Source organism: Dermacentor variabilis, chromosome 1 (genome assembly GCF_050947875.1).
Source record: "Dermacentor variabilis isolate Ectoservices chromosome 1, ASM5094787v1, whole genome shotgun sequence".
NCBI lineage: Eukaryota > Metazoa > Arthropoda > Arachnida > Ixodida > Ixodidae > Dermacentor > Dermacentor variabilis.
The window spans coordinates 253,320,525-253,341,884 of NC_134568.1; the positions used below are offsets into that span (position 1 = coordinate 253,320,525).

The 21,360-nt window shown below is 44.1% G+C and overlaps 1 protein-coding gene across 2 annotated transcripts in view; it reads left to right on the forward strand.

Moving 5' to 3' along the window:
* The window catches only part of LOC142561175 (pseudouridylate synthase RPUSD2-like), a 58,316-nt gene that overhangs the window by 30,286 nt on the left and 6,670 nt on the right, over positions 1-21,360 (forward strand). For both annotated transcript variants that reach the window (XM_075673427.1, XM_075673429.1), the window contains exon 12: positions 6,493-6,767. In XM_075673427.1, the coding sequence (XP_075529542.1) occupies positions 6,493-6,767 (275 nt within the window). The remainder of the gene's footprint in view (positions 1-6,492; positions 6,768-21,360) is intronic.

The window sequence follows — 21,360 nt, forward strand, 5'->3', positions numbered from 1 at the left end:
ATGAGCGGGGATTTACAGTAGCACCACTTCGTGGCTTAGCAAGGAGGCTCCGTTCAAAACAAAAATGGCATTCAGCAAGTCGAACCTTGCACCGGTCAGAGTCTGTGCATGGTGCTCTCGTTCGAGTTGGCTCAAGGAGTGTCTGAATAATCAGACGAGTGGTTTCAAGGTGTCCGAACTTTAGGCAGTTGTTATACATTATGATCTATGGTGAGAATGGCGGTGCCGCGAAGCAGACCAAATAATTGACCATGTCCGAATTTTCGGAGTCCGAAAAATCAGTCGGCGACTGTATCTTGTGTATTGACTAGTAGTGCTTTCATACATGTTTTATTGTTTTGCTCTGCTTGAAGCACATGTTACTTACAGGGTGCTGCAAACACGCACCAGGCTTTAAAAAATATACACAGTCAAACATTGATATTGTCGATAGCAAAGTTGCACTTGCAGCAAAAAAAAACATTGTTAAATTGTGACTTTCGTTAATTTGAGGTTTGCATGTTTAAATAAAAGCAATAAAAACAGCCTCATAAATTCCCAGAGCATTCCAGGTGGATAGTATCTTGTCAGTAAGCACTTAAAAATAAATTGCAGGAAGGTCGGGCCATAATTGCGCGGTTATGAGCTCTGGCGCGTGGCGGTGCAGATCCGAGAGCAATACATTGATGTGGCTCATTACATTAACAAATTAAAAACAACAGTAAAAAGATACAGTATTTGTCCTGAGCAAAAAACAACAACTTGGAAGTTAGTTTCTCCAGGAAGGCAGAGCATTGGTGGTGATAGCAAAGAGACAACTGCACGGAGTAAGGTGCATTGTTTTATCAATGTCACAAGCGCTTGGGCTAAACATGCACAAATCTCACCTGATGACCACAACTCACTGTCACAGCTCGAGCAAACGCTTTGCACCATGTCTCCTCCCTCCCCATCTCCCTTGCACACAAAGAATTGTCAGCTCTCGTGTTTCTCTGAGCGCTCCAAACTGCCCCGTGGCCTCCACAAGTTGTTTACAAACGTGGCAAATGGCACAGTGGTGTTTCCTGCCTACTGCGTCCTGGCGTGTAGGCTTTGCCAGAGTTTTTACCGCTCAAACTTTTCATACGGGGAGAATGCTTGAAATAAGGTTTACCTCAGCCGACATTTTTATACATTTTGAGATTTGCTAGCCATACCGCTTCCAAGTACATGCTTGAAATGGCTGAAAACGTCATTAAATTGAAACCATATCAGGAAATTACATCGTTAACTTGCATAAGAAAGTATACTCTTTTCAATCAACTTAAGACTGGGAAATGAAGATAGTTTGTTAGATTGCAAATTTTGTTATATCGAGATCCGACTATATATACTGAGGCCTTCTTTTTTGAAACGAATTGTATGTTTCCAGCAGTCATGTAGAGAAGTCACCAGTATTTCTTATGCTAGCTAACTAGTTAGTGATGATCAGTTATTTAACCTTTTAAAAATTACACTAATACCTTACTATTAACAAAGTTGATAGCAAGGTAGCAAGGACCAGGGATGATCAGTTATTTAACATTTTTGAAATTACACTAATACCTTGCTATTAACAAAGTTGAAGGGGGACCACATTTCATTATAACAATTGTCTGCATTCATGCCCCATATTGGCAGCCAGGAAAGGCGAAGCTGTCTTGTTAGTTACCACTTGGTAACCCGACGCAAAATCTATCTGGGCACCACTGAAGGACTGTGACAGGTTTTTGCAACTTCTTCGTCAGTGAGATGACCTTCCTCTAATGCAGCTGTCAATGCTTATCCATCTTCACCGCTGCCATGTGTGTTCATGTAGTGGCACAATAAGTCTTGCACTGTTTTGTGAGTATGCCAGCAGATTACTGCAAGCCTTTGATTCCGTACAACAATCATCGCCGTACACAAGTGGATGCTTGTAAACAACAAAAATGTGTTTATTTACGCTGGTGTCCACTGGCTGTGGCATTGCGCTCAATCAGAAACTATAGCAGCACTTCACCAGCACGTTCAAGGTGCAGATAAGCTGAGTGTTCATTTAATGTCAATCAAGCAGCTTTATTGGTGCAGGTACTAGACAAAGGTGGTCCTACATCATACCCTTGCAGCAGCCCTGATTTTATAGCTAATTTTGTATTACAGGCGTTTGCTATGGATCATGCTGCTATTGATTTGTTAAGTCTAGTCAAAGCTTGATAATTCAAGTCTTAATAAATCAAATTTCTGAATAATTCAGATACATTGTTACGGCCCCACCAAAGATGCATAAAAACGTGTGTACAACAACCCATTGATTCTAATGAAAACTAGTGATACTGCCCATCATATCATTAGTACTGTGTCCCACTGTGTGTCCACTTCCATGGTTTAAGTAGACCCAGGCAGCGCACAGGGCTCTTGCATGGCTGTTACAGAAGAGGAGAGCTGAAACACAAGATCATTAATGGCGCAGAACTTCTTCCTTCATAGGGATGTAAAACATCTATGTAAACAGTATTCCAATCTTGGAAACACTCTGAATTTTATAGCTTTGACGCTCTTTAGTTAAATCGAAAGGCTCATCATCATCATCAACCTATTTTTATGTCCACTGCCAGGACAAAGGTCTCTGCTAGTGATCTCTAATTACCCTTTCTTGCTCTATCTGATTCCAACTGGCGCCTGAAAATTCCTGATACCATCACCCTACCTAATTTTCTGCTGTCCTCAGCTGCGCTTCAATTCCTTTGGCACCTGTTCTGTAACACTAATGGCCCTCTGGTTATCTGCCCTACGCATTACATGGCCTGCCCAGCTCCATTTTTCTTTCTTTTCTTTTTTTTTCTTTATGTCAACTACAATATCTGCTAACCCCGTTTGCTCTCTGATCCACACCGCTGTCTTATTTCATAAAGTTACACATAACATCTTTCATTCCATCGCTCTTTATGTGGTCCTTAAAGGTCTTCTCACCAGGCCGCCCCATAGCAAATTTTGGTTATATACTGGAAGTATTACGTGTCCTCTAGGGAGCGTTCTGCCGCAAAAATTTTCCAAATCCGCTCATTAATAGCCGAGATAGAAATATTTCAGTGCCGCAAAGTGGTGATTTCAGTAGCCGGGCTCCACTGCCAAGTGAGACACTCTCTCCACTTGCCCTGTTTAGCCTACGCAAGCGAAATTCCTTCCCTGCGTTCTCCCATACCAGACCTCGAAGATCATGTGACACATACGTCACGGGCCCCGCCTTCATTTTTTTTTTTCTCCTTGTTTCTTTTTGCGGCGCTGCAAACTTTTGCTGACGCCGTTGTGCTTAAGCTGTTGTCTCGTTACATGCAGCGCACGATTTTGGGCACTGTGCACAAGGACACATGACTAGCGGTATAATTCAGTGCTACACGAATACTGAGGCAGAACAAGTGGATCGCAGAGCATGATCATGCGCTCGAACACGGTAGAAAATTGCATAGTTACGGTACTTTGCGCACGTTAGTGCATGACCGTGGGAACAAGTAGGTGAAGGGGGAGTACATCTCTTGCTTCAATGCGAAGTAAAACAAAAAACACGCACACATTCCGTTTGTGTGTTTTATTATTTCTCTAAACTTCATTTCGTCAATTCAAGCAGCAGATCACACAAATAACAGACGTTGCCTTGAATAATTGTCAAAGTCGCGTGTCACCACGAGTGACGTCACACTGCAGACACGAGTATGTAGGTGCAAGGACACGAGTACGTCACCGTCCGACATGGAGCACAGTCGCCGCGAGGGAAAGGGAAAACGGCGTTTGGATTGAAATTTCAGACCTTTCTGCGACGCTTAGTGATATAATTCCTTGCAAACACGATCGTTGGCTCGCATTGTGTGCTCTGTGCTTGTCAACTCAAAATGGCCAGACCTGGTGAGCGGCCCTTTAAAAGGCCTCTCACCAGACCACATAGAAAATTTCGCTTATGCACTGGAAGTTATTATGTGCCCTCTAGGGAGCATTCTGCCGCAACAATTTTTCACATTGGTTATTTAATGGCCAAGATAGAAATATTTCAGTGCAATGAACCCATAATTTCAGAAGGCGAGGGCCACTGTCCAGAGACGCACTCTTCCACTTGTCCTGTCTAGCCTCCACAAGCGAAATTCCTTCCCTGTGTTCTCACATACTGGAACTTGAGAATTGCGTGACACATACGTCATAGGCCCTGCCTTCTATTCTTTTTTTCCTTGCTTTTTTACTGTGTGGTGCACTTCTGTTAATGGCGTCACGCGCGAGCTGTTATGTTTGTCTCGTTTCGCACAGCACATGATTTTGTGCGCTGTGAAAGAGAACATCTGACCAGGCATTTAAACAAGTGCTATATAAATACTAAGGCAGACACAAATGATAAGAAAGGTGGTTAACTGGGGGGCCCGATTTTTGTTAGTCGTATCATAAAGATATGAACGTGTTTGTTGGCTTCTTATGATAAGGCAGACACAAGCAGTTCATGGAGCATTATTGCACGCTGGAACACAGTAGAAAATGACATACTTTCGTTGTCTGCGCACGCGCTTCTGTTCAGTGTGGGAACAAACAGACAAAACTGAAGTACATCTCTCTTGCTGTGGTGCAAAGCAAAACAAGAACATGCAGACATTCGGTTTCTGTGTTTTATTATTTCTCTGAACTTTAATTCGTCTTTTGAAGCAACAGATCACAAACAGATAACAGATGTTGCTTTGAATAATTCTCGAAGTCACGTGTCACTATGAATGATGTCACAGCAGTGCGATGTACGTAAACGTACTTGCATGATATAGTACGTCTACTCTCCGGCTGGGAGCGCAGTACCCGTGAGGAGAAGGGCAAACGGTGTTCGGTTTGAAATTTCAGCTCTTTTCATGACACATAGCGATGTAATACTTAGCAGACACGACTGTTAGCATGCATTGTATGCACGGCGCTTGTCTGCTTAAAATGGCCAGACCTGGTGAGGGGCCCTTTAAAGGGACCCTGAAACGGTTTTGCCGATTTTGCACAGATGTACTGAGTCATTAGGGTAGGTCCTTGTGATCCTTGACACATTTAAGTGCTCCTGTAAAGCATGTAGTTTAAACTAAGATTTTAAATTTGTGCATTGCTTCCGATTGCAGTGGCACCGCTGAGTTTTCTGCCACCCTGTTACATGCTACATAGCTGGCGCATGTGACGTCAGTTGGACGAGCTATCTGATTGGCTACCCATGTTGTGTGATTGATAATTTTTGCAACTTTATGGCCATAATAGTCGGAAGGCTGGTTGATTTGTTTCTATAAAACAAAAAGTAACAGAAAGAATGCACGACTATTTATCACTACACTGAAGCACTTCTGGCACCCAGCAAGTGTCGTCTACTTGTGTTGCAACATGCTTCGTGTTGACGCAAGCTGTGCGGTCAGTGTTGGTCTTGAGCTTTCTTTTCGCAAGCACCATGGATTGCCCTCATTACGTTAAGGGCTGCAAATCTAGCAATCGGCGACATGTCAAGCTCTGGCATTGTGTCCATCTACAAAGCAACAGGCGAGCAGTCTGGCTGCAGCTCATCGGGCTGTCAGTATCTAATCGGCGCCAGGATCTACACGTTTGCAGCTGTCACTTTACGCCTGAGGATTACTGCCACAATAGAGTTTTAGCATGTCTGGCATTCTGGTAAACACAGATGGACTGGGCATTTTGCCAGATGGGCGGAAGTGCAAACATGAGCGGCCTTCAAGGTGCAGCCACCTGGTGGCACAGAGCTCAACCAGACAAACAAATAGGTAGAATAGGAATGACCAAGAATGTTCTGCTTTGCTGCTGGTGTAAATTTTTGTCACTTCTCTGCCTTGGGCACCAGAGTATTTGCACAGATGTGGTGTGTATAATGCACACAGCCATATTCATACCATAGTGTGCACCTAAACTTCTTGCCGTAATGCAGATGAGCACCCAACATTAAGCCAAACAAAGTCCAAAATGATGTAAAAGTCAGTGCTTACGTGGATCAAGAGATCAGGCAATATATGAAGGCATAACTTCTTAACTGCAGCATGCATGCAAATGCCCAGGAGTAACTAAGCAGAATGTGAAATCGTGTTAAGATCAGTTTTTTTAGGCTTTAATTTAAATGCAAGATGAGCACTTTTTCTCACTGAAAAGATAGAAGCAGGTTTAAAACCGTGCTTGGTTTCAATATGGCACAATACTTTGAATACATCATTGCACTGTATGTGCGTGTCATTGGCCTAGTGGAACATGTTTGCACCACCAACATGTGAATTAGATCCAGATGAGAGCATCATTTGGTCTTTCCTAACGTTCCTTAGCAAGCATCTCTTTAAAGTAGCAAAGATTAGCTGTGTCACTATATATCCAAAAACTGTCAATGTTATTTTTCTCAAATTAAATGGAACCTGCATTAATATAAGATAGAAGGTTGCCTGCTAGTGAAACTATTGATAGTGAAACTGAACAGTAGCACCCCTGCTTTTAACTAATACTGTTTCCTTTCTTTCTAAAAAGATGGCTGTTTGCCAGAAGATGAGGGCTGTGGTGGTGGTGGTGACACAATGGGTAGATGTGAATTCTTGGAGAAGCCTGCCACCAGCCATTTCCCAGAAAGCCTAAATCACTACTTGGAAGGTGCAGAGTCTCTGACATTTCGTGCCATGATGGAGAAGCAAGCTTTTGACAAGGCTAAATTTGTGCGTCGCCAAGAATGCTTGGAGTGTCGTTGCAAGTACAAAGACCCTGAGCCCAAGGATCTTCTTATATATCTGCACTGCCTGCGCTACAAGGTAACTGTCATTTAGTAAATATACCATACTCACTGAAGTAACCGCTGTGTGAATGTGGTGGGACGGTATACTACCGTCAAGCCCGCTTATAATAATGTTCACCATGACACAGGATTCATTCCTCATATTTTAGCATTTACAGTAAGCGGATTTCCTAAAATAAAGCAAAAATTTTAGGTTGCAAACATGCAGTAATAATACACTATTACTTTTATAATACACCCCAAAAAATTTCCGCCTATAGATTGTTCAGGGCGCACAAGCAATCACTGCTTAGCAAGCACTTAGCAAATCAGTGCTTCGTTAATGAACGTGGCATCTTTGTTAGTCATCTAAGAACTACAAGTGAAAATGTGTGAACTGCTGTAACTAATGCCTATAGGAGTGCATCATATTAGGATTCCCACAGTATGAGTGAAAGTTTGAAAGAACTGTTGTAGCCTCTTTCATTAGGCAGCTCTGCAGTCTTGATATAAAACTTCACCCAGCTTATATGGAATTTCTATGTTCTAGGACTCGTGGTCTTCGTGGGAAGGTGCATGGTTTAGTTTTTTCACAAATTTAAAGGTTGGCTTCTGTATTGTTAAGCAGGCTATCTTAACTGGCCACCTTGTGGCTACTAATGTCAAGATCTGTATACTAAGAACAAAAAGGAACTCGAAAAAAAAAAAAAAAAAGAATTGGCGGCCGCAGAAGTGGCAGTTGAGGGTTCTTTCAGGGTAAATGGGATTAATTTGAGCACTACCATTCGCAAACAGCACAATCTTTCGAAAGTATTCTTATGAACTTAGCACTAGAATCTCACTAAACAGAACCACAAGCAGGGTTCGCACAGCTCCTTGAAAACCCTTGAATTTAGAAGTGTCATTTTCAAGGCCTTGAAGGGCCTGGAATTTTCTGCGGTGCTTGAAAACCCTTCATTTTTGCAGTGATAATAAATGGCTTTGTCTATTCACAAGAATTCAAAATGTTTATCATGCATTTTAAGTTTTAACTAATGTAAAAAAAAAGATTTAATTGTAACAAACAAACATTTCAATGTATTGCGCAAAGTTACAACACGTTTAGCAAGTTTTCATTAAGCACAAGACAACGTTGGGAGCAGGTACTTGTCAACCCAATCCATGTCATCATACAGTCCACTAGAATCTGGCTTCTGTTAGCCACTTTGCATTTTTTTTTTTTTCGTCATAGTTTGTGGATGCTCACATGTTGCTTGTTTGCTGTGCCTAATTTTGTCCTTCTGCGTTTGCTTTTACACGGCAAATGGTGGACGTGGACATAGTTAAAGTCCGTCATACCCGGGAAGTGCACATTCAGCAGTCGTGGCTGAGCAAGGACTCATGTAAAGACTGAACTGCGCCAGACCCATTGAGCGCGAATCGCGTGAAATGCTGACCATGCGGAAAAACTTCTGACGTTTCGTGAATGGGTGAACCCGCAACCAAAAAGTCATCAGTAGAGTGTGAAACACAATGGCAACATGAAGACAGCAGGTGGTCGCGCCTTAAAAAGTTAAGTGGTGCCTTGCGGGAGTGCCCAACCCGTCCATGTGGTCCCAGCAGTCATCGGACTTGAATTCCACATGCAAGGCACGCAAGTTGGTGACAGATGCAGAGATTTTGTGGACGCTAAAGGTGGTAACAACTTACTACTCCTGTAGTTCATTATCCTGCACAAATGACCTCTTAAAAGAAGATGTTCCCAGATAGCGAAGTTGCAAAGGCCTTCTCTTGTGGGGAAAACAAGTGCGATTACATGGTGTTCCATGATCTGGGGCCATTTTTCTTTCATCCTTGCAACAGGAGATGGAGAAATGTGATTGTTACGTTGTCCTGTTTGATAAGTCCACTAATGATTACTTACACCAGAAGCAAATGGATATTCACATCCAGTACTGGGATGCATCATAAAGAGTCGCAACAAGATACTTCTCGTCCGTTTTTATAGGCCACACAACAATGGATGACATTCAAGAAAAACTATTGAATGCACTGGAGCTGTTAGCGCTGTCGAAGAGCCTGCAAGTTTCTATGGATAGACCTAATGTCAAGTTTTTCAAAGGTCTGCAGGAGCATCTGCAAAAAAATTATCAGGTGCAGTGTCTAGATTTAGGCACTTGTGAACTGCACATTGTGCACAATGCCTACAGGTCAGGTGTGACTGCCAACAATTGGGGGCATGGACACACTACTGTCCAGCCAGAGTGCACTGTTTGAAGACTCCCCAGCGAGATGCGAAGACTTCTCAGCAGTGAACGGCCAGGCAACATTTCCCCTTAAAGGGACAGACAACTGCTTGGAACATGAATCAAGGTAACACCGCTGATGGAATGATTCCCTATCATAGTGACTAAAATGAGCCGTGTTTTTCTCATTGAATGTGGATTTATATCTTTAATTTGACCCTAAAAGTCGCGAAAAATTACCTTTGTCGCCCCAGGCAACAAAAACGTGAAGCTACATAAGAGGTCCACCATGTGACTTTCTACTGGTGTACGCGGTTCCTGGTCTTATTATTAGTATTGAAATGCAGTTTACTTTTTATTATCATAAGTTTTTCCTGACTTATAACGTGCAGATAAGCCTTCGTTTGTAGTGAGTAGAAAAGTGGCGCTGCCTTCAACTTCGTTTTCGATGCGTTGGCTTGGCTTGTCTCTTGACAGAACGATGACAATTGAGGGCCAGCCAGCCACGACGTAGGTGTGTACTTGGGGAAAAAAAGTGGTACAAATATAAAAAATGCCTGTACAACAACACAAACTTATTGCACCAGCTGTTTATTTTCAAATGTGGTTGAAAAGGTCAAAACATAGATGCTTAACCACAGTTACACTCGCTCCTGTGAAAGCAGAACGATGGGAGGCTTTCACAGTTTGTTAGGCCAGCTATCAACATCGCTCTCACTTCTCAGCGTTGCTGGAGGAGGGACTGTTACTTCTTTAGAGGCTGCTCAGGTAAAAAAATTCTGCTTACTAAATATCCATGTGCTTTTGGAAATAACTGCTGCAAATATAAACACTACCGGGGGTGAGCTATGTGTTGTGCCATAAAAAGGCTAGGTCCTTAAATATCGGTTGTCAATCCCTCTAAGTATGTTCCCCATCGCTGGGTAGACAATGACCCCGTGACTGAGCGAGCCCTTTCCTTGTGGTCTGATATGAAAAAATACATCGAGTCTGAAAAAAAAATGAAAAAAAAAAAGAAGGAAGTGAACCTGCCGAAATGTGCCTCGTTCCAGAACTTGTGTAACTTCTGCACTGATCCGCTGGTTCCAGCAAAACTGAACTTTGTTCTTAGAATAGCAAAGATCTTCACGTCTTTCCTGACAGAATACCAAGCAGACAAGCCACTAGTGTTCTTTCTAGCAAAGGACCTTGAAACTGTTGTCAAAATGCTGCTCACAAAGTTTGTGAAGTTTTCAGTTCTGTCTGCCTCGACTGGAATCACAGGCTTGCTGAAAATCAACATTGAAGACCCAAACAACCACTGTACGCTTGAAAAGGTGGGTATCGGCCAGGTAGTGGAAGAATTATCAAGAACTCCAAGGTCATCCTGAAAGATTCATTTGCAGTTAAGATGCACTGCAAGAAGCTCTTGGTTGGTGCGACAAAGAAGATCCTTGAGAAGAGCCCGCTGAGGTTCCCCTTTGTTAGAAGCCTTTCCTCACTGGACCCACAGCAGACGTGCGCCACGCTAAAGCAGTGCCTAGCAGGTATAAAGAAAATTTTGGATGCCCTCATCATTGCAAAAAGGTTGTGTAGTCACCAGCAAGTCTCTATTCTAGCCGAATACGTTGGGCTGCTGCAAGAAGAGAAACACAAGCTGAGACTGTTCGATAAGAGTGTAGACAGATTGGACAAATTTTTCTCGGAACTGCTCAAGTTCAGTTCGTCCTATACTGAGATATGGTGGTTCACCTTCTCGTTTCCCTTAGCCATGGCCGGGCTATTATGGAGAGAGGGTTCAGTGTGAACGGCCAAGTCTCTGTGGAGAACCTAGAAGATGCTACATCTCACAGAGAATTCACGTGGTAGTGACGGTGAAGAAACCAAAATGGTGAATGGCAAAACTAGTGTTTTATTGGGCAAACTTGTGCCCACAAAAGCAAGTTACACTTAAATCTTTCGCTACCAGGGGAAAAGGGGCAGTTTTTACTACATGGAAAAAAATATTTTTTGGTGGCTATGCACTAATGCCTTATTTACATTGTTTGGTATCAAAATGTAGCTAAGAGAATTTCCTATTCAATAACATAAATGTTGCATATATATTACACAAATTAATGAAAAAAATGTATATAGTGTAAAAATTTATACAGTGAGGATGTTGTTCTGCTTGAAAAAGGTGTACAACTTTAAAAATATCAATAGTGAAAAAGTTTGAAGATGTACATTTTGTAAGTTAGCGTGGTTGAGTGGCGTGCCATTCTCCAAAGCAGTCCCTCGTCGGGATGAAAGACAGATACACACAGCATGGCTCACAATAAACTGCCGTCTTCATCTCTACTTTGTTTTTCTCGTAGCAGAGCTTGCAGTTACGGCGCTTTTTTTGGACCTGGGGCTTGTGCTCGGACTTCTTTGGAGAAGGTGGAGGGTGACTATGTCGTCCATCCCAAAAATCTAGTTTACCAGCTCAATTCGAAATGCAAGCTGGTCAAAGCCAGTCTTTCTAGAGAGCTCCTTTGTCTCAGGGTGATGTTCCCTGTGTTCTTGGAAAATGATGAAGCTGTTGACAACAGCAATGTCAATGCAGTGGAAGAACAGTGTCTTCCGCCACCTGACACACTTCATCAAGACATTATAAGAAGGAATAAGTTGATCGGACTGGTCAACACCAAGCATGCCCTTATTGTAGTCTTCTATCAAAAGCGGCTTCCTGATGGAAAGCTTTGTCCATTGACCTCCTCTCTTCACTTTTCGCATTGCAGTGATGTGATTGTTGGCAGTATGTGCTGTGCTTATCATGTTTACAGTGCGCTTGTCTTCCCACTGCAAGTATAGCACATCACGGCACCGCAGCCAGCGAATCTAGCCTCGAGTTGCTCTTTTCTCCCACGTGGAGTCTTTCAACTGGGAGGGAAATCCACGACGATCTTTGCGCTTTGTTCCGCAAGAGAGAGTTTTCCTTTCAAGATGATGTTCAAAGAGGAAGGTGGCCGTGTAGAAGTTGTCAAGGTAGTCGATGTAGCCTTGATCCAAATATGCATCACACAGGCGGGTTACAACGTCATAAGCTAGTCCCTTTGAGCTGGGTATTTGTCACTTCCCGGTGTAAACACTGAATCGAACAGTGTAGCCTGTTCTTGAGTTAGCAAGGACCCATAGCTTATTCCCCCATTTGACCCCCTTGTCACACATATACTGCCGAATTCCCAATCGTCCTTTTGATTTAACCATTCGTTCGCCCACGCACAAATTTTGGTGTGGTTGAAAAAGCTGACCTGACACGTCATTCATATGCTGCAGTAGTGTGCGATCCTATGCAGCTTGCCATCGTGGACAGGGTCAGTCTTCTCCGGGTCCATAACACTGAGAAAAGCAAGGAATGAAAAAAATCGGCTCCTGGGCATAATCTTTGAAGTAATGAGGCCCGAAAATAACTCCGAGGTATTCCAGTATAGATGGAGGCGAGGCAGTTCCACAATTCCCATGTAGATCAGGATTCCGATGGATTGCATTACTTCACCGGGACTGAAATTTTTCCATGAGCCGACCTTTTCTGCGTACGTCTGCGTCTCTAAAATATGCATCCACGCATATTTGTTTGTGTTTTCGCAGATATCGTTGATTAGTTCTGCAGTGAAAAATAGTTGGAAGACATCGACGGCCGTATGAAGTGCCGTGCATTACTTCAGAGTGCGCCGCCAACTTCGACCCCCGGGTTCCTTCTTGGAAAAAACTGTACGCGCTTTACAGCTGCTGGCAAGGAATCGTGTCCGTATGATGTTGAGACCCTGAAAATACATAATATAGTTGTGAGTACATGCTGCACCGCCCATAACTATTTATTAGTAATCGAAATGTGCACCGCACATGGAGCCGACACTCACCCGCTGGATGTTCCAGCTTGATTTTATGCATCCTCCTCCTCAGTACTGAACTCTGATGAGGTCGAGAAACACGACGTCTTTTAGGAGCGTCTGCTCGCGATGACGATGCCATGATCGACGCGCTTGCCTGATCATCCGAAACTTCTTGCGGTGTGGGGAGACGCACCGGAAAGCAAGAAACCAACAAAACATAGCGGATCACGTTGTGTGTTTCCCACTTTCTAACCTAAATGGCGCTAGGCACACGCAAGCTCCGTGAGAGCGCGAGAATTTGAACTTGAAATGCGTCGATCAAACTGATCCATTTGAATAGGCACGGTAGCGAAAGAGTTAAAGCACAACGATAGCGCGGAACACAGTTGGCGATCGTTGGAAATCTGACCAGCTGGTCAAGTGCGTCTGCTTTTTATACATCAGTCGTCGAATGTTCCAGAGTAATCACTGGGACCCACATGTCTTCCACGAAGTTCTGCGCCATTCGCGTCGCGCAAACATAAAATCAGATTACATGAGGTACGGCGACAGAGACAGCAGATGGAACCATCGATAACATTCCAGAAACTTCCGATACATGCAGGCACGTCCTGCGCTGTGCGATGACATTTGTTAGGCAGTAAAACGTGGTCACCCGATAAAGATAAACAAGTACATGTGTCAATACCTCCCTCTTAAAAAGCATCGTCCCAATGCTACAAACATAAGAGAGTGAAATGCAAGAGGGCACTTATTAAACAAAAGTAACAAGGTCCAAACGTCCCAATTTTCATTAGCACTGGTAGAACGGCCTGAGTCACGCAACGTGGACTATTTCAGATCGTGAGTGGCACCAATGTGATAGCGAAATGCCAAAGAGTCAAGTGTGCCAATGCATCGGTTGATCTTTTAGGATCCGAAATAGTGCCGTAAAAGCTTCTCGCTAAGTCCTCGTCGGCGAATTGGGGTCCAAACCCAAACGCGGTCGCCGGGCTGGTACTCGACATAGTGTCGTTGAAGGTTGTAGTGTCGGCTGTCGGTCCTCTGCTGATTCTTGATCCGCAGGCGGGTGAGCTGTCGTGCTTCTTCGGCACGTTGGAGATAGTTGGCGACGTCAAGATTCTCTTCGTTGGTGGCATGCAGCAGCATGGCGTTGAGAGTTGTTGTCTGGTTCCTGCCATAGGCACGATCTCTGTTGTTTCTTGGACTGCCGTGTTGTAAGTGAAAGTTACGTTCGGCAGGACGGCATCCCAGGTCTTGTGCTCGACGTCGACATACATTTCTAGCATGTCAGTGAGGGTCTTATTCAGGCCCTCTGTAAGGCCATTCGTCTGCGGGTGGTACGCAGTTGTTCTCCTGTGGCTTGTCTGGCTGTATTGCAGAATGGCTTGTGTGAGCTCCGCTGTAAAGGCCGTTCCTGTGTCGGTGATGAGGACTTCTGGGGTGCCCTGTCGCAGCAGGATGTTCTTGACGAAGAATTTCGCCACTTCGGTTGTGCTACCTTTCAGCAGAGCTTTTGTTTCACCGAAGTGGGTGAGGTAGTCCATCGCCACGACGATCCACTTATTTCCGGATGTTGACGTCGGAAAGGGTCCCAACAAGTCCATCCAGATCTGCTGAAATGGTCTGCAAGGAGGCTCAATTGGTCGTAGCAGTCCTGCTGGCCTTGTCGGCGGTGTTCTGTGTCGCTTACAGTCGCGACATGTCTTGACATAATGGATGACGTCGGTGGTCAGGCGCGGCCGGCAATACTTTTCCTTTATCCTCAACAGCGTCCGGGATAATCCGAGGTACCCAGCGGTTGGATCATCGTGTAGGGTGTGCAGTACTTCTGGGTGCAGCACTGACGGAACAGTAAGAAGGTAGTTGGTGCGGACTGGTGGGAAGTTCTTTTTCACGAGCAGGTTGTGTTGTAGCAAGAACGAAGACAATCCTCGCGTAAATTTCCTAGGGGCAACATCAGTGTGCCCTTCCAAATACTCGAGGCTTTATATCTCTGGGTCTGCTCATTGCTGTTCAGCTAAGTCTTCCACGCTTATTATTCCAAGAAAGGCGTCGTCATCTTGCGGCGGCGGGTCAATGAGGGCACGTGATAGGCAATCGGCATCGGAGTGCTTTCTTCCGGACTTGTACAGGTTACAGTGGTGTCGTATTCTTGTAGTCTGAGCCTCCACTGCACCAGCCGTCCTGAAGGATGCTTTAAGTTTGCTAGCCAACACAACGCGTGATGGTCGCTGACGACTTTGAATGGCCTGCCATCGCTTGGGCTAGAGCAAAATTTCGCCCTTACCTTCCGAAAGTCTCCAGCCAAGTTTTTGGATCCTCTGACGAAGCTCCACAGAAGGTGGCTGTTGGCTGGTGGCTCTGTAGGCTGTTAAAGCATGATGGGGGATGCTGGTGCTGCCATTGTGGTCGTTGACTTAGTAGCAATCTTCTTGGTCGTGTCAGACAAACACCGTGCTCCGGGGGCAGTCCTTTAAACCTGTGGCTCGCTCGCTGGCCCTTGGCAATGCTGGTGTTGTCTTCATCATTCGGGCTTGGATCATGGCTTTGGGGGGGGGGGGTGCGTTCGGTACATGAACATACTAGCACCGCCACCAGATGTCACATGGTAGTGACGGTGAAGACAGCAAAACAGTGAATGGTGAAACTAGCATTTTATTGGGCGAACTTGTACCCACAAAAGCAAGTTACACTTAAAGCACAATGATAGCGGGGAACACAGTCGGCGATCATCGGAAATCTGATCAGCGGGTCAAGTGTGTTGGCTTTTTCTACATCAGTCGTTGAATGCTCCAGAGTAATCACTTGGACCTGCGTGTCATTCACAAAGTTCTACGCCATTCGCGTCGCGCATACATGAAATCAGATTACACAAGGTTTGGCGACAGAGACAGCGGATGCAACCATTGATAACATTCTAGAAACTTCCAATACATGCACGTGCATCCTGTGCTTTGCGATAACATTTGTTAGGCAGTGAAACATGGTCACCCGATAAAGATAAGTACAAGTGTCAATATGTGATAATGTCAACAAGGTAAGCGGTATCCTTAATGTTCCCATAACAAAGGAGTTGAGGACCTCAGTGTCAGCGGCAAGGCACCGCTATCAAGCTATCTGGAATCTCAGAGAAAGGAGTAGCTTGAAGGATCAAGGTAGTCAAAAAAATGCATTGTTAAGGAGGAGATTGACAACATGAGAAGAAAGAAAGCAATGCTTGCATCAACGGTTGCTGATCTAATGTTTCCAGCTGATACCCTTGCTGACAAAGCAGAAAAGACAGGCGACATTACCTACATTGTCAAATCGAATAGCCTGAGAAAAACAGCGAAAACCAAAAAGGGATTTTGCATATTCTGGAAATACTCGGGGAAAACTCAGGGAATTTGTGCGTGTATCAGGGAAAATGTAATTTTATAGAAAGCGAGCATATGTCGCGCAAATGCTAGCTTGAGTAACAGGGAGGAATCGTAACTAATCGTCTGCGACACCGCGTCGTGGGCTGGAAAAGTTGCCAGTGTACAGTCAACGACAAATTTTCCAGACACCCGATTCTCGGGACATGCCCGATAATTAGGACGGCTTCACAACATCACGTTCGTACCCTATAGAGTCAACGTATAAGAATGTCTGAAATTTCGGACACAAGAACCCTTCGCCGTCCAATTTTCTGGACTTTCTGCCATGACTGCAGGTCCAAAACGGCATTAATCAAAATCACCACCGCTGCCATTTTGATTATCTCGTCGCCTCAAACCGGCGCTCTAGCACGTAGATCTGCTGGCAGCCGTAGCCACCACCGTGGCAACGCTAGGCCGAGCTGCTTCAACATTCTCTGTTAAGCTTCTTGCTGTTGGGTGCCGTGTTCTTCATTGAAAGAATTCGCCGCTGTCAGATATGGCACCGACTCTGCCATTGCAATCCTCGTGATTGGCTTCAAAGCTCGGAAAGCATAGCCCGTTGTATAATGCCATTTTCCAAAAGTCAGCTTCGCCTCAATACAAGTGTTATGCGGTGAAGCATGCATGAAGTATTGATGTGAAGCTTAACAAGCGTGGGAAGGGCCAATTGTCACGGGCCGCAGTTAGTACCGTATTTACTCGCATAATGATTGCACCCCTGAATTTTGGCGTCAAAATTTGATTTATTTTATTTCCCATGTAATGATCGCACCCTGAACTTGTCGCAGCAATATGTCGTGTGCCAAGTTAGCTAATATTGATCTCGCTTACCACCTGTTGAATGCTACGCGAACGACTCTTCAAGACAAACCAAGCGGTCTGCACGCACCAAACATACTTAAGTAGATGCCTCATTTCATCAATTTCCGCACTTCCATGACTAAAAAAAAGCTCCAACCAAACTTGCCTTTATTATGTGTAGGTGTTATAATGGTTGTGGTCAACAACAACAACAAAAAAGGCACCTTTCGAATCTTCTCATCTGCACTCGTGGGCATGCAACAAATCGCGAGCGGCAATTATAGTAGCCACGTTAACACTGATACGTTAAAAGTGTACCCTGTTCATACACCGACGCTTGTAACACAGCTAAGATATTCACCCACCCTTAGTGGAAACGTGCCATATTAGGATAGTAGTGAAGACAGATGCTGCAATTTCTGCAGCATGCCTGCCATGTGTTTCTATGTCACTGGCAGCTAAGCGCCCCTATCTGTTTCTGTCCCCTCAAAATGGGCATGGCTACGTTATTGCCGCAAACTTGCCGATATTAACTATATTATTCATTACTGATACGGAAGAAATAGTTTCAATGTACATGATGTACTCACGAGAAGAAAAAAAATCGCGTTCAGCGCGTTCAGCTTGCTCCGCCGGCCAGCATTTTTGTTTTGGTGTCCCTCAGCAAACGTGGGACGAAAAAAAATTTTTTTTTCTTTTCGCGGGAAATTTAACCCACGTAATGATTGCACCCCTGATCTTGCGTCAATTTTTCTGACAAAGAAGTGCGATCATTATGTGAGTAAATACAGTATTCCTTAATTATACTGTCACCTTCAGAGCGTTTTTGGACGTGCCTGTGGCGATTTTAGCCCTTATGGGCAGTAAAAGACATGCATTATCGTATTTACTCGATTCTAACACGCCCTCAATTGCAACGCGCACCCCTTTGCTGCGACCTAAAAAAAAGAAAGGTCGTTTACAAAACCACGCACCTGATTCTTTCATACAGGAATACAACTTTCTCTCATTTGGACGAACAAAGATTTACTCCCAATACACCAAAGTTGCAATAAATAAGGAAAGTCGCAGTTTCGCTCAAAAGGCGAAGCATCGGTTATGATAGCAAATTAGTAGACAGCCATACGAAAAGTAATGATAGTAGTTTTATCGGCCGTATAAACTTTTAAACATTTGCTTACTAACTAAATTAATAAGCATGGTGTCATGTACGCAAAAGCAAACGTGAACATGTCTCGCGCAATGACCACAGAAATTCTATCAAAATGCTGGAGTGGGGAAGTGCGGTAGCAGGAGCAAGTGAATTGACCTTTGTGCAGCCTTTCACTTCAATGCGCACTAAGTGACGAGAACACAGCGCGGTGTGCCTAGATGCGTAGACTCTGTCTCCATCGCAGATCGCTTTCAAGATAGGGACTGCGCAGCCGCACCGTACGTAGCAGCCGCTGGAGTAGAAAGCTTCTGTTTGCGCCAGTCCCACGCGCAAGTTTCGGAAACTCGGAACGCCCGTAATGGCGGCCCGATTTCCATCCGCCTCCGCACACGTAATCACTTGCCTTTTAATTGCTGCATTGTGATGAACTCGGCATGTCTTTGCAGTCGGCACTTCTGTGCTGATACAGCAAATGCGGAAAACGGGAAGACTGGGAATGCGGACAGTGCACTCGGAGCACGGGCGAGGCACCCATTTTGAAATGCTGATGGCGATATGATAATGCAGATTTAGGGTCGTACTCGTTTCTAACGCACACGCAATTTTTTTACCCATTTTATTGGAAAAAAATTATGCGTTAGATTCGAGTAAATACGGTCATTTGTGGGGGGGGGGGGGGGGGGGGGGTGCTCGATTTTTCAGACGTTGACTGTACAACTGACCAAGAGGATGCTTCAAGTAGTCCATAGGGCGAACGCGCGGCAGAGAGAGGGGGAGAACAGAAAGGACCGAAGCATTGAAGAATGAATGGGAAGTGTGCCGCCGCTTCTTCGGAGGAGCCTGAGCTCAAGAAAACAAAGTGTTAACTGACGCCGAGATGCAGGTGACCCTCATCCTAACCAAAAATAAACTTTTTAAGGCAGTAAAATGCAACACTGAGGCGTTGTGCATGGGCTGAGAGTATGTCAGGACAGTTGAGGTTGACTTTCGAGAATCGCACTTATGACAAAGTTCGGTCTTGATACCAGTGAGCTTGCTGTCAGTTGATAGAAATGGCTCATATTCGAAAATATTTGCTTCTGTATGCATCTCTTTTTATTTGTATTTGAAAATGTTCGACTATTTGCAATGGGCTTTACCTTTTTTTCCGAAGCTATTTGATTCACTGTGTATTTTACTATCCCCTCCCTTCTGTTTTCTTTTTGAATGAAATAAACATGACTGCTTACCATTCAAACTGGATTAGCTCCTTTTTTTTCATTTTTAACGTGCTTATTAGAGTGACAGCATCGGGCAGCATTGTGTCAACCCATCTTGACATAAAACAAAGTTCTGTGTCACTCACTGTCTGTCACTCACGGACTGTCACTCGAGGACAGTTCTATGTCACTCAAAGGCACTCGGGGAAAACCTGGAAAACTCAGGGAATTTGGAAATGTCAACTTGGTAGACACCCTGAGAGCTTGCTTTTGTGGTTTCATTTACAGAGAATCGTGAAAATGTTGATTCCGATTAATAATTTTTTTTTCATTACCCAAATACAAAACCAACCAATTTAGAAGGCGTTCTGTTTAAGATATTTCTGTTTTCTGTGATTCTACTGTACTTTGAAAGTTTTCACATGCTCATCTGAAAATGCACCACTCAATACGTCTGCCACATTGTCAGAAACGCCACACATATCCTGCTGAGACCATGGCTGACATAGCCGAACTCGTTGCATTGGAGCCAGTTACTGAATTCTGGATTTGCGGAAGTACAGTTTACGGAGCTTTCCAGCATGCAAGTAATCATGTTCAGGTGTATCACATGGTCAGCGATATTCTCACTTTTTGAAGGTGCCTTCTTTCTGGATTTTTACTCGTGGTGTACTGCAACTTTTTCAACGACACTTCTGTTCAATGGTCTCCAAGGCACTAGCAAACAGTTTCTTCTTAATGTTTCTTCCTCTTCTTTCCACTTGGCATTTCTTCTGTCAATGCAACTTTGTGTATGCTGCCCCGATCATGTGGGCCTCACAGCATTCCCTTAGAAAGGAGCCATGCCCAACAATCTCAAATGTGCATTACATCAATACACAGCAGCAGGGGTGGATAGGATGTGAGTGAGGCAGCAACATGCCAGACTAGCTAAACTGCTGATGCTGACGATTATGATTTATGATTATGATGATCTCGTCTTTGTAACAAAGTGGTTACATAAATGTTTCCATTGTCAATTTAATGTCAAACACACGTCAATCTTAACTCCTTGTTGTGTTTGTCACTGAGCTGTCATCTGTTGATATATTTAATAACTAAATATGTTGGAGCATAGTCAGAGGGCCTGCTGTTCAACCATGTGTTGCCATCTGGTAGATATTTTTGGAAACTGACAGTGGTGCACTTCCATCATTCATTTGTTCCTGGGAGCCTGCAGGAGACCCAATTATAAACTTCTAGTGTAAAATGTAGAAGTGTGTAAATATAAATTTTTGAAATTGAATTGAATATGAACCGAATAGTGCTGTAAGTGAATCTAATCGAACCTTGAATACTTTTCTAATAGATTTAAAATATACGACAGTCCTTTCTATCACTTTTATAAAACTACAGTGGAACTCGTTCCTTTGTTCCTGTTACGTTTTCTCATCTCTTAACATCTGAACCAGCAGTCCTGTTTGTTACGTTTCTCTTGCTGGTTATTACATCCAAATACTAATACAGCTCACCACCAGCGTGGCATTGTCCATCAGCAGTGCCTGTTTTGACTGCCAGATATCAGTGCTGAAAGTGGTCGCTTTGCAGAATCTGCAATGTGATACAGATAGATCACCCTGTGTTCAGATCCTCGCTGATTTCAACATTGGCCGCGAAGTCAAAATCCAAGAGGAGTAAAATATGCTGCTGGGCTATGTCGTGCTAATATGCATCCTTTAGCCAGGAGGAATAGGAGGACAAAAACGCGAAATGTAGCCCCACACCTGCACATCCGGACGCTGTCTTGTGACCTTCGGTACCTAGCACAGTTAGTGCTGTATACAAAAATGCCCAGAAACTGAAAAGGGGCTGTCATAGCTCGAAAAGAGACTATTACAGCAGAGCTGTTGTACCCTAGGTTGTGGCAGTTTGTGTGCATAGAGAAAAAGGATGGCGGCCACCCAAGAGCTAAAAGATCTAAAGCATAAAGCAAAAGTATAATGTTGGGTATGCCCCAACTGTGTTTAATCGTG